Genomic DNA, 13,894 nt, shown 5'->3' on the forward strand with positions numbered 1-13,894 from the left:
ACATTAGATATGGTGCTAGATGTTCCAAAAGAAGCCAGTTAGGCCATCAATAATTGATTCGGGAAGGGCCATCCAGTACGGTGCCAAATAGCTGATATTTTGGGGGCTGGGTGGCGGCCCCCTACTGATAGGATAGACCATTGATGGTAAATCTGGAAAACCCATTTATTGAAGAGATCGATCTGATCCTTGAGACATAAATATGCTAAATGACCTTCCCTCCTTATCACCTCCTGCAAGTAATAATTACCTATGGCTTATGATTGGCCAACTGGCCATGGCTAGTTGCTAGGAGCGTTCATTTTTGGGATTGGCTGTTCGGCCGGAAATATGTCTGGGTCAGGTAGCCATACCCGAACGCTGAACTTGAACGCCGGGTCCGCTCATCTCTACCCGTCAGAAATACCAAATTATGTACTGTTTGGCACAATTTGGAATCGGGCCTCTCAGCTTCCAGGCTCATGTCCACGTTCAGGGGTGGACAGAGTATCCCGAAAGAAAAGCATAAAACAAAGCAACTCTATGTTGATGTTGTCATAGTCTAATTGAATCTTCCTCCGGGCGCTGATACCGATCCCACATGTCGCCCCTCTACTCACGTTTATAAAAAGCCTCCTGCCACAGGTTTATTTTAGAGGACTGTTTACAGAGCTCCTGATATCTGAACATAGGAAATGCAGCGCATGTGGTTTAATGGATATACAAGTCACAATAAACGCTACTTATAAGTATGTGATTTCCCCTTCATCTGCAAACATTGATGTCTGTGAATGTCGTCCAGAAAAGTTGTTATACAAACAGACTGCATGCTCTTCATAGCAAGCCGACCCAAATGGTAAACACATGAGATAAGTGCTTCTTGGTGGCCAGTAGAGGAACATCTATGTGAAACATATCTGGTTACTTTATGGGAGATGGACTCTCAATATGCTCAGTATCCTGTGGTTTTGTGGATTTTTTGCTTGTGTAAGCAATAGCTGGAGTCGCAGTCAACCTGTCTTGATGTCATCCACGAGCTAAGGTAATTGCCCCATCGGGCTTGTATCTTAACTTGGTTGGCTGGACCTATTTGATACAATACTGTTTTATCCTTTTCTTATCACATGAGTAAATTATGTCCTATAAAATGGACGGCAATATAAGCAATATGGGTGCTCAGTAGTTAGAGATGGGGGTCCATGGTCAAATTAGTCCAACGCTGGAAAACATGTTCTATATGTTCTACTTTTAGTTGTCTGATATCTTGTGATACAAAAGCGTATCGATAGCTTCTTATAAAAATGATATGATATTATGGAAGACAAGGAATGATGATTATCTCTATGAATCACTTTGGAATGTGTTTGTCTTAATATCCAATGTGGAGTATAGTTATGCATGACACTATAACACAAGGCACGTGTAATTGAACAAATTTGACTTGAATAGTTTTTAACCTTTCACCACCAGGGATCTGGATAACAAACAACACAGAAACCACCACGTTATTACCTCGTTGAGTAATAGGAGGCAGGTCATTTATCTGAGGGACACAGAAAGTCATGGTCAGTGGAAAGTCCAAGGTTTGGCCAGGCGCAGTAAAATATTCAGGTTCCGTTCAGACAAGTGTCCTGAGGTCAGAACACATATAGGGGCACATTTACTTACCTGGTCCTGTCGAGATCCCGCGGTGCGTTGTCCGACGAGGATTCGGGTCTGGTGCGATTCACTAAGATCGTGCGTCTGAGTTCCTGCATGTGTCGCTTCTGCGCCGAGGTCCGCCGGAGTTCACCTGCTTCTTCCTGGTGCATGTGAGTGTTTCATCTTGCGACACATTCCCTTTGTTAAATTCCGCGGTTTGTCCGAGTCCGTCGGGTTGTCCGATGGCCACGCCCCCCAATTTCTGTCACATGCAAGCCGGCACCGATGCGCCACAAGCCAATCGCGTGCGCCAAAAACCAGGGGCAATTAAGGGCAAAAGAGAAATATTCCGGAAACCCGAAGAAAGTGCAGCGTTCGGACCCTTAGTAAATGAGCCCCATAATCTTCTCTGAAAGAACTAGATTTACTTTTGCTCAGGCAACTTCTTGAAGAGAAAGGTGCCTTAAATATCTCAGAAGACTGGCTGTGAGCTTGGAGTGATTGCACCTTTTCGGCAGGGGGAGCACTGATCCTGTTGCAAGGACTTCAGTATGATGAGCAGAGAAGACGCCATTGGCTGGGACCAGGCAACACTGATGTTACATTATAAAACATGGAATGTTGATCAAATGATATATCCTGAGGCAATCTTTGGAAGAAACTTCTACCATTCAGCCTCTATTGCAGAAGCGCTTGTACTGTCATGTGCCTAGTACTGAGCTAGGTGAACCATAGTGATTAGATGTTGTATTCCCACCACTACCAGCTCGGCAGAACATTCTCCATGCTTTGTACCCATCTCCTCGGAATACTAGCCATCAGCTATTGACCCGACCACAATTTTGTTGCTTCTGTTCATCATCAAGTAAAGTGTAGAAATGAGCATCTCTCTCTTTTTTTTTTGTAGGCAGACACTTTAATTGACCGAGAACACCAGAACTTCTACGAGGCTTCCCTTGAGTACATCTTCAAAGTGCAAGAGGTTCAGGAGAAGAAGAAATTCGAGTTTGTTGAGCCGGTTGGTATAATTGTCCTCAGATTTCTCGTTCTTGTTTCTTCTCCTTTTGTCTTTATTTTCCTGTTAAGTGGTTCTTTTTTTATTGCACTTTTGTTGTTTTGCATTATTTATGCATTTTATTAAGGAAAGAACCGCAGAGAAGGGTCATAAAGAAGACTTTAAACACTTTCCACAATTTCTAATTTGTAACAGTCTTGAAAGCTGGGTAATCTAATTTAATGACTTTCCTCCACATTGAAGAAGATGAGTCATGCATTTAATTGAGAAAAAAAAACTCCTTTCTATGATGTAAAATTTTGTGGGGAGTTTTTCCTTGTACACATTCTTCCATTTCTTCCATAAATTAGAGGGCATGTTGATCTTCCATCCTTGTACCCAGTAACTGAGTGTATATCATACTCTGCAATTCATTTATACAAGCTGAACTATCTTTGTGCACACACAGTACAGCCTTTCTTCTACTTAAAAAAAAGACTCTTTGTTGAGTTTTGTCTTCCCCCTGCTTCACCTCTACTTTGCTATAAATCCCATAATGCTTCAGCACATTATCACATGACCATTTAAAGATAGTTAGCCTGGTGTGCACTTTGTTTTTGCTGTCCCTGAGAAGTCAATGTCATTATATTTGGATCCCAGTATTTAGCCTCTCCACTGTTGGGAGGGGCAGACAAAAGAGAACCTAATTAACATAAAGGGTACCATGAATATATGCAAATTAGGTGGTTAATGCTTGGTGAGTGTCCTTGGCTCAAGCAGAAATCGCAGAGACTATAGAGAACAGTAATATATTAACACGGATTGCTCAGGAATGGTTGGGACTGGCAAAATAACCCCACTTATCGCAGAATCGGTGGAAAAATACCTGTTTAAGGATTTAAAGAGTTTGGGTTGTTGAAGGGAAAGGTCTTCTTTACCTGTTGCATTTGGTGGTCTGTATGCTGTAAGTAATTCATGGTCCCACTATGCCACTTGGCTGATATCCATCTGTTGTGGGACAGAGCGGCGCTGTACACCATACAAAAGGCTGGCAGGTAAAAATACACCCAAACAGAAGGACACGACAATTAAAGAGTTTGGTCATTAATACAAAAGTTTACTTGGGTAGGTACAAGACCCTAATAGGATCACTCATATTGTACTTACCATGGTAAACTATTTCTATGGAGCGCAAGAACCTCCGGGTCACATGATCCGCTGCCAGCCGCTTTCAGGATTTCCTGTGACATCCCATGTCCTGCTGGCTTCCAGCTGATGGAGGAGGCCATTCAACCATTACTATAAGCACGCTCCATCTATGAACACCCCTCCCTTGTCAGTTTGCACGGAAGGGCATGCTTAGGAAGTCTGCACGCCCCTCCAACCACCAACATTGGAGAGGGTTTGCATACAGTAATGGGTGCACAGCCCCTTCCATCCGTTAGAAGGCAGCAGGACATGGAACCTCATTGGAAGACCTGAATTCTGCTGCCCAGGTGTCATGTGACCCGGGAAACCAGCTGCAGAGATACTGCAGAGAAATTTAACCGATAACAATATGGGGTGACCCCCTTAGGGTCTTCTACTTATCCTTTTAAACATTTGTTTTGGTAGACAATCCCTTTGAGGGGTCTCCGAAATCTACTAGATTCTCAGATCCCTTCTTTAGAGACTTGATACAAAAAAAAGGTGGTGTCCCTTTAAGAAAACTATGAACACGAATAAAAATACTGTGAACTTCAGAAAGCAGAAACCGTGTTTCAGAGATTTCTCTCCATATTATCTCCACGAGCAGGTGGAGGATGGGAGTCGGCTTTTCATAGAACTGAAAAGGTAATCAGAATGAACTTGTGTTGGAGAAGTGAAATTGTTCTACGTGGTGAAGGACAAGCGCGGCATACCTCACTCCTCAGCTCTATATTTCTTACATCTGTCAATGAAGCATTGTGCCGGAGCCCACACTTGGCAAGTTCTGCACAACATCGCCATGCATGAAATATTGATTTTTCTGCTGCGCCTCCGTACACTGCCTTTTAATCCACAGTAATCAGAGCAGTAGGGGTTTCTTTGTTGGTATTTGGAGGGGATTAAAGGGCATTGCATGCAGAAAGTAGACTCAGCAAATGAAAGACATGGATGGCTCAGCTATATTCACACTGGCTGAGCACCACTATTTATATGAGATTCTTTTTTCCATTGTTCATGTTTATACTGTAAAGATTGTAAAAGTACAATGGAGACGAGAATTTGAGTTGTAACGATGTGGAAGATTTCCATCGACTACTCAAATTGTCCCCTCTATAAAAAAAAAAAATAATAATGGTGGAGGATGTGGCGATAGACTATGACCTACACTAGGTTCCTTAACATCCAGACCATGGGGTTGAAGAATACCAAGTCACAATGACTTACAGTACATTTTTAGGACATGGTTGCCAATGGGACATCTTCTAAATCGGGTTTTGTCTTGTAGCAGTATTGGATTTATTGCCAACCTGATAATCTCAAAATGTGTAACACGTGCTTTGGTATAAATTGAAAGCCCCCTAAGGAACTCAATCCAAGATGGTTCCATCTACTGGAGTTTAGTTGAAGCCAATTCCACATTCTGGTAGATACACGAAAATTATACCAAATTCCATAAATAAGTCCAAGATTATACAACCTGGAAGTTAGTACAAGATGATTCCACTTGCTGGAAGAAGAATTTTGCTTTCTGAAACCTGGCGGAAGTTACTCTTGCATGATCATACAAGTTAGTAAAAGAGGAAACCATCGACTAGATGGTTGTCCAAGATAAAATGGCGGCATCGCAGCCGGTCACAGTGGGGCAAATTTACTTACCCGGTCCATTTTCCATCCAGCGGCACGTTCTCCAACGCTGATTCAGGTTCTGACGGGATTCACTAAGGTCGTGCGCCCGATGTTCACTAGGTGTTGCTGCTGTGCTTAAGTCCGCAGGAGTTCACCTCCTCCGTCTCGGTGCTATTCTTGCGAAACAAACTGATACAGCCCTGTTGAGCACATGATCATGTGTAAAAGGCTGAAGGCTACATGCACACAAACATATTGGGGGCCGTGACTTGGTCACACAAATTGCTGGGTGACTGAAAAGGATAGAGCAGGTCCTATATTGGGACCAATTTGTGGCACGCCTGCTCTGCCTTCTATCGAAAGAGAAGGGATGAGGAGCTCTCACTCCAGTTGGCCATGTGCTTTGGCCCAGGCCCTGGAAGTAAGCCCAAAACAAGAAATTTGTTCTAGATGATACCGCCTTCTAGAAGTTAGTTTAAGATGGAACCACCTACTGGAAGTTAGTTTGAGGTGGTAGAACCTATTCGAAGTTAGCCCAAGGTCATATCACATAATAACAGTGAGTCCTAGATGAATCCACTTGCTGATAGTCAGTTCAAGATGGTACCACATACTGGAAATAAGTTCTTTATACAATAATGCCATTGGCTGGAAGTTAGTCAAAGTTCTAGATGGAAATAAGTTATCATCAAGGGGGTACATGTTATGGTTGTAGGCAAAGTTCTATCTCTGATCTGATTTACGCATGATAAATATGATAAGAAATCAGTGAAAGATTGTTTCTTGTATTCTCTCCTTCAGGAAGTCTTATTTCTTTAGACTCCTTTACATGGTACAGTAGCCAGTAGAGCCAACTCTGGTGGTTTCAAGTCCTGATGAAATAATTGGGTCTAGCTACAACTAGTGGACATACTAATTTAATTTGACATACATACAGTAGCATAACACATGGTTCCTCTGAAGATTCACCCTGGATGAGTGATGACATATGGTAAGAGGCCGCTCTGTGGGAGGAGGTGGAATTTCGAAAGAAGTGGATCTAAGTACCATGACCCATCAGATGTCCCTTTTTCCTAACATGGTAGTCATGAAAGGTTTAACTATTTCTTTAAAAATTTTCCAAAGCTTTTTGCCCGCTCTCTGGGAGCCATTTTGTCCATGGAATATAGTGTCATCACTATCCATGGAATATTTGACAATGCAGCACCGAGCGGTTCCTGTGTCAGATATACAAAATATCACTAATCAGGTTTCAAAGCACGGCTGCCATGTCTCTGATAGAACACTTAGTATCACCTCAGGCACTTCGGATTAGTGTAAAGAAGAAAATAGCATCTTGAGGAAGAGATTTTAACACTTGTCAATTCTCCTTTTTCAAGCAGTGGATTTGGTCAAAAGTTTTAATTCTGAATTTCTGGTCATGTAAATGGATCATATTATTGTCATTTGTTTTAATACTAATTGTTAGGATAAATTTGTATGTAGTTAATCAGTGTTATAGCTCTATAAATGATTAATTGTGCCTTCCCTGGTGCTGGACCAAACCACTTCGACTTGTCTCAATGATGAGTTTATTTGTCCCTGTGACCTTTTCCCATCCCTTATGAGATTGGAGTTTATTACTTTTAACCTGGTTCTTTCTACCTGCAATATCTTTTGAACTGTGGCACCTAGTAACAATCTCCCCTAAGAATTGTTGTTTTATAGACACAGACAGAGATATACACAATTATGTCATATTAAAGGGGAGATTATCCTCTTTAAAAAGACACCAGAACTGTGTTTTAGGTGCAGGTCCCAGAAGATATACCCATTTGTAATTAAGGCTTATTTTTGGAGAAAGCTTTACTCCCACGATGAATGAAGCACCAGAGGCTTTCTGGCTCCATTATTGTTGTTGGGAATAGGATAAATCGGTGGATATAACATATAGATCAGCATGGAAGAAGTCTTATTGACACTGGAAGTCGTTAGACATCTCAGTCACATGACATTCTTACGTTCTTGGATGCCATCACTACACTTTAGTCAAAACACATGGCCTTGGATTACTTGTGGGAATAAATGATTCTAAGAGTAGAATTTCGGAGTTCTTGTATGACCCCTATAGTTTCCGAATTTATTGTGATAGGCCATCAACAAGTCAAACATAGAAAAACATTGCTGTTTCAGATTTTGCAGTGAACCAGCCACAGTGCTCCACGGCTGCATAGATGAGTATTACCATAATTGGTACTGCAAAGCCAACAATCTCCAGTAGCACCTTATGCTTGGATTGGTGGTGTTCTGTATAGATAAAATACTAATATTCCTATAAAACTGTTTTCTGATGGAGCATGCCCCTGTGTCTGTCTCATTATTCCGCACTCAAAGACTTAAATAAAGTGCAGTCTGTCTTGATTGTAGACAGATCCGAGCAGCGAACTGAGCAGTTTTGCTAATACCTTATATGCTCAGGTATAAGTCTAGTTGTTCAGCACAATTTTTGTGCTGAAAAAGCCCCACTCGGGTTATACTCGAGGTGCAGGATGTACCTTGGGGATGCACAATGTACTTTGTACCTCAGAACGAGCTCCTGCGAGTAAATCCCCTCTGAGGAGATGTCGGGAGCAGATGAGGAGGAGGAGATTTCGCGAGGGAATCCTTCTAATAGATGTATCACCATCTATTGGGGAAATACCATCATCTGTTCATACATGGTTTTTCTACACCTCTAAGGGCTTTGCCTAACACAAGGTCTCTCTAAATTATGTTATGTTATCCAATTAATTATTTTTTTTGTCAGATGGGAATTGAACCTGCACTCTCCACTCTTTTATCTAACTAAGAGCTTCACTAGAGCTTCCATAGAGTTACACTGTGACACATGCTCAATGCACTGGTATATAGCTATGGATCTTCTCAGAGATCTCTCTATTTATCACTAAAATATCCTTAAAAATGTAGGCGCAATGTTCTGACCTTTGTGGCGCTGTAAAGTAGGTATAAAAATTGCCTAAACACATACCGTAATAAAATTTGGCCTGCGCAAAATTATTGGCACTTTGTCAGACTTGCATTTCGTAAGTCACGGCAAGAATTAAAATTTTATTGGGGAAATCCTTTATACATGTATGGGCATTATGAATTGGGACGTGTGATGCTTTTTTCACATGGCTTTTTTGGTCCGTTTTTAAGCATGCGGTTCAGTGCGTTTAAAAACGTTTTTTTTTATAACGCTTCCGGTTTTTGACCATTTACCATACGTTTGGCTGCTTAAAACCTGTTTATCTTGATAGATAAACAGGTTCAAAGCAGTCAAACACATGGTAAACAGTAGAAAAGGGATGCGTTTCAAAAACGCATGCGATTTTTAGCGGACTAAAAACACATGCTTAAAATGGACCAAAAAAGCCATGTGTGGCATCACTCTATAGCATTGGCACCAGGGTTGTAGGTTCGGGGGGTGCAGGGTTTACCATCACACCTGGACCTAAACCACCATTTTAAGTAATATAGTTGGGGCAGGTGTTACCAACTTTGCTTCGGGGCCAGGAATCCATTGGCCTAAGGCTGGCGGCACACGTGGCGTTTTGAACCCGTTTTTAAGCAGTCTGTTTAAAAACGCATGCCTTTTTTCCATTTTTCCCCAATTATGATAATTGATAAAAATGGACAAAAATGGGGGAAAAAACGGCCAAAACAGCCCAAAAATAGGTTCAAAATGCCACGTGTGCCACTGGCCTAAACATCTGCTGCAATGTTCCTTTCCTTTAGCTTAATATTTAGAATTTTCTATGTGTCTTCTAGATACAGTGTGGTTTCAGATTTAAAAAATCTTGGAATTCATTGCATCAAATACAAAGGGGGGGGAGACGTCTGCAAAAGGTTAAGACCGGTGGAGTGGGGGGGGCACAGGAGAATGATTGTCTCTTACACATATCTGTCAACTGGATCTGTACAATTAACCTTTTATCATGTCCGGGCCGCCGCTTCCCCTCTGTCTGTATAGTGGCTGCAGCATTCCGCTGCTGGGATTTAAGGTCAGTTCTCATCTGACTTGTGTTGAGGATGCTGGGAGTTGTTATACAGTGTGTGTTATCCCCTAAAGAGGAAATCATTCCATGTTTCTGTGATGCTGCATACTCATGGCCCATCATGTTATGGGTAGTTATATCATGTAATGCTGCCATGTAGCAGTGTTTACTGTGTAATCATGAAAGCTGTAACTCTGTATGGAATTGTAGATTTTGCTTCAGGGAGCCACCAAGTTACTACCTGCTTCAGGGAGCCACCAAGTAGATTCGGTTCAATTTCGACTCCGGGACCAAGGAAATTTTGACTTAAGGGACTCTGTTACCAGGTTTCTATTAATAACCTTCAGGTACGGTACAATTTATCATTTCTAACATTGCATCTTTTATAGGAAATCTCACCCGTTTACATTAAAAATAAAATCACTGACAAAGTCATATGCAAATGAGGTGAGAAGAGTCACTTTTAGAGACTGGAGAGGAAGCGTTACTTCAGGCACACCCTTATCTTTGGTTCTATAGCACCTAGAACTACTTTTGGTGTCATTATTAAGAATCTTATTTTTAGATCTTGGGGTTTGTTGTTCTGTAAATACCTATTTAGGAATTGGGTCATTATCGGCAGCTCACATTTTCAACTATGTCTTTGTCTGTATCTCTGGTTCTGTAGCTCAAAGAACCAGAGATGATGTGATCTTAAAGATGAGATTCCTATTGTTAAATCCACTGTGACTGTAAGATCTTGTGTCACTCCCTCATCCTCATAGACTGTAAGCTCCTGTGTCATCCCTTTATCCTCATAGACTGTGAGCTCTTGTGTCATCCCTTTATCCTCATAGACTGTAAGATCTTGTGTCACCCCCTCATCCTAATAGAATGTAAGCTCTTGTGTCACCCCTTCATCCTCATAGACTGTAAGCTCTTGTGTCACCCCTTCATCCTCATAGAATGTAAGCTCTTGTGTCACCCCTTCATCCTCATAGAATGTAAGCTCTTGTGTCACCCCTTCATCCTCATAGACTGTAAGATCTTGTGTCACTCCCTCATCCTCATAGACTGTAAGCTCCTGTGTCATCCCTTTATCCTCATAGACTGTAAGCTCTTGTGTCATCCCTTTATCCTCATAGACTGTAAGATCTTGTGTCACCCCCTCATCCACATAGAATGTAAGCTCTTGTGTCACCCCTTCATCCTCATAGACTGTAAGCTCTTGTGTCACCCCTTCATCCTCATAGAATGTAAGCTCTTGTGTCACCCCTTCATCCTCATAGAATGTAAGCTCTTGTGTCACCCCTTCATCCTCATAGACTGTAAGCTCTTGTATCACCCCCTCATCCTCATAGAATGTAAGCTCTTGTGTCACCCCTTCATCCTCATAGACTGTAAGCTCTTGTGTCACCCCTTCATCCTCATAGAATGTAAGCTCTTGTGTCACCCCTTCATCCTCATAGATTGTAAGCCCTTGTGTCACCCCTTCATCCTCATAGATTGTAAGCTCTTGTGTCACCCCTCATCCTCATAGACTGTAAGCTCTTGTGTCACCCCCTCATCCTCATAGACTGTAAGCTCTTGTGTCACTCCCTTATCCTCATAGACTGTAAGCTCTTGTGTCCCCCCTCATCCTCATAGACTGTAAGCTCTTGTGTCCCCCCTCATCCTCATAGACTGTAAGCTCTTGTGTCACCCCCTCATCCTCATAGACTGTAAGCTCTTGTGTCACCCCCTCATCCTCATAGACTGTAATCTCTTGTGTCCCCCCTCATCCTCATAGACTGTAAGTTCTTATGTCACCCCATCATCCTCATAGACTGTAAGCTCTTGTGTCACCCCCTCATCCTCATAGACTGTAAGCTCTTGTGGTGTCACCGCCTCATCCTCGTTGACTGTAAGTTCTTGTGTCACCCCCTCATCCTCATAAACTGTAAGCTCTTGTGTCACCCCCTCATCCTCATAGACTGTAAGCTCTTGTGTCACCCCCTCATCCTCATAGACTGTAAGCTCTTGTGTCACCCCTCATCCCCATAGACTGTAAGCTCTTGTGTCACCCCTCATCTTCATAGACTGTAAGCTCTTGTGTCACCTCCTTATCCTCATAGACTGTAAGCTCTTGTGTCACCCCTCATCCTCATAGACTGTAAGTTCTTGTGTCACCTCCTCATCCTCATAGACTGTAAGCTCTTGTGTCACCCCCTCATCCTCATAGACTGTAAGCTCTTGTGTCACTCCCTTATCCTCATAGACTGTAAGCTCTTGTGTCCCCCCTCATCCTCATAGACTGTAAGCTCTTGTGTCCCCCCTCATCCTCATAGACTGTAAGCTCTTGTGTCACCCCCTCATCCTCATAGACTGTAAGCTCTTGTGTCACCCCCTCATCCTCATAGACTGTAATCTCTTGTGTCCCCCCCTCATCCTCATAGACTGTAAGTTCTTATGTCACCCCATCATCCTCATAGACTGTAAGCTCTTGTGTCACCCCCTCATCCTCATAGACTGTAAGCTCTTGTGGTGTCACCGCCTCATCCTCGTTGACTGTAAGTTCTTGTGTCACCCCCTCATCCTCATAAACTGTAAGCTCTTGTGTCACCCCCTCATCCTCATAGACTGTAAGCTCTTGTGTCACCCCCTCATCCTCATAGACTGTAAGCTCTTGTGTCACCCCTCATCCCCATAGACTGTAAGCTCTTGTGTCACCCCTCATCTTCATAGACTGTAAGCTCTTGTGTCACCTCCTTATCCTCATAGACTGTAAGCTCTTGTGTCATCCCCTCATCCTCATCTGTAAGCTCTTGTGTCACCACCTCATCCTCATAGACTGTAAGCTCTTGTGTCACCCCCTCATCCTCATAGACTGTAAGCTCTTGTGTCACCCCTCATCCTCATAGACTGTAAGCTCTTGTGTCACCCCCTCATCCTCATAGACTGTAAGCTCTTGTGTCACCCCCTCATCCTCATAGACTGTAAGCTCTTGTGTCACCCCCTCATCCTCATAGACTGTAAGCTCTTGTGTCATCTTCTCATCCTCATAGACTGTGAGCTCTTCTGTCCCCCCTCATCCTCATAGACTGTAAGGTCTTGTGTCACCCCCTCATCCTCATAGACTGTAAGCTCTTGTGTCACCCCCTCATCCTCATAGACTGTAAGCTCTTGTGTCACCCCCTCATCCTCATAGACTGTAAGCTCTTGTGTCACCCCCTCATCCTCATAGACTGTAAGCTCTTGTGTCACCCCCTCATCCTCATAGACTGTAAGCTCTTGTGTCACCCCTCATCCTCATAGACAGTAGGCTCTTGTGAGCAGGGCCCTCACTCCTATTGTTCCATATGACTGTTTGTACTCTGTAATGTAATATTATATTAGTATATGTCCCCTATGATTTGTAAAGCGCTGCCGAATATGATGGTGCTAAATAAATAAATAATAATTCCTTTTTTTATATAGCACAGACAGATTACGCCAATATTTTTTTTTTTTTTAAATATTGCACTAAAATCCAGTTTCTAGGTACTATAGGGGCGTCTAAAGTGACACTCCCCCTGCAGCCTCTAAAAGTGACTCATCTCAGGCAAAACGGGATCCTGTTCTTCTTGTTTGCATATGGCTTTGGAGGTGATTCTTTTTGGTAAACAGGCTAATTTTTTCATGTAATAGAGGAAATTCTAGAAAAAAAACATTTCACACCCTACCTGAGGGGGTTAGTAGTTTAGTGGGGTAAAAGCTGATGACAGTGACCCTTTAAATAACCCCGGGGGGCCTATTGTGGGCTGACGCGGTTGCAGGGTGCCAGCTATTTAACACATATACCCTAGGAGCCAGCAGCTGTAAGTAGACAGAGGTAGGTTCTGGTGACATTACTTTATGCAATGGCAATGCTCAGTAAGCCGAAGCAGGGGAGACCTCTTATGAGGGGCACATTGGGGAGTCATGAGCAGGGCCCCCTCTTTATATGGACAGGGGTTGTCATCTGGAGAACAAGTGACATTGGGGGAGATTTATCAGAAGTACCTGAGAGCAGAACTGTTCTAGTTTTTCATGGCAACCAATCACAGATCAGCTTTTATTTTCCCACGAGCTGTTTATAAAATGAAAGCTGCACTTGGATTGGTTTCCATGGGCAACTAGTTCAGTTTCACCTCAGGCACTTCTGATAAATCTCCCCCATTGTCTTATTATTTCCCTCATTGATATCACAAAGCAGAAATAACATTTTTTACCTATTTTATACCTTCCGCCTCGTGGCTGTAGAGGGTCTCCTTTAAGTGACTCCGCTTCCTCCTGTAACTGATCATTTCCTCCTGGAGTTCGCTTCTAATGAATCCTGATTTGTTTCTCAGACCGCTCTTGAGTCTCTCCGAAAACCTACAGTATGTGATTGCTGAACTCCGTGAACCCCCTTCTCCGGCTACAAATTCCCATCATAAACCAATTATTCATATTTCATGTTGTGAAGAGAACA

General features: G+C 42.7%; 1 protein-coding gene across 1 annotated transcript in view; it reads left to right on the forward strand.

The window, feature by feature from the left end:
• The window catches only part of ARHGAP42 (Rho GTPase activating protein 42), a 201,969-nt gene that overhangs the window by 142,028 nt on the left and 46,047 nt on the right, over positions 1–13,894 (forward strand). The window contains exon 6 of the mRNA XM_072134180.1: positions 2,528–2,638. Coding sequence (XP_071990281.1) covers positions 2,528–2,638 — 111 coding nt within the window. The remainder of the gene's footprint in view (positions 1–2,527; positions 2,639–13,894) is intronic.

Source organism: Engystomops pustulosus, chromosome 2, assembly GCF_040894005.1.
Source record: "Engystomops pustulosus chromosome 2, aEngPut4.maternal, whole genome shotgun sequence".
In the NCBI taxonomy this organism is placed as follows: domain Eukaryota; kingdom Metazoa; phylum Chordata; class Amphibia; order Anura; family Leptodactylidae; genus Engystomops; species Engystomops pustulosus.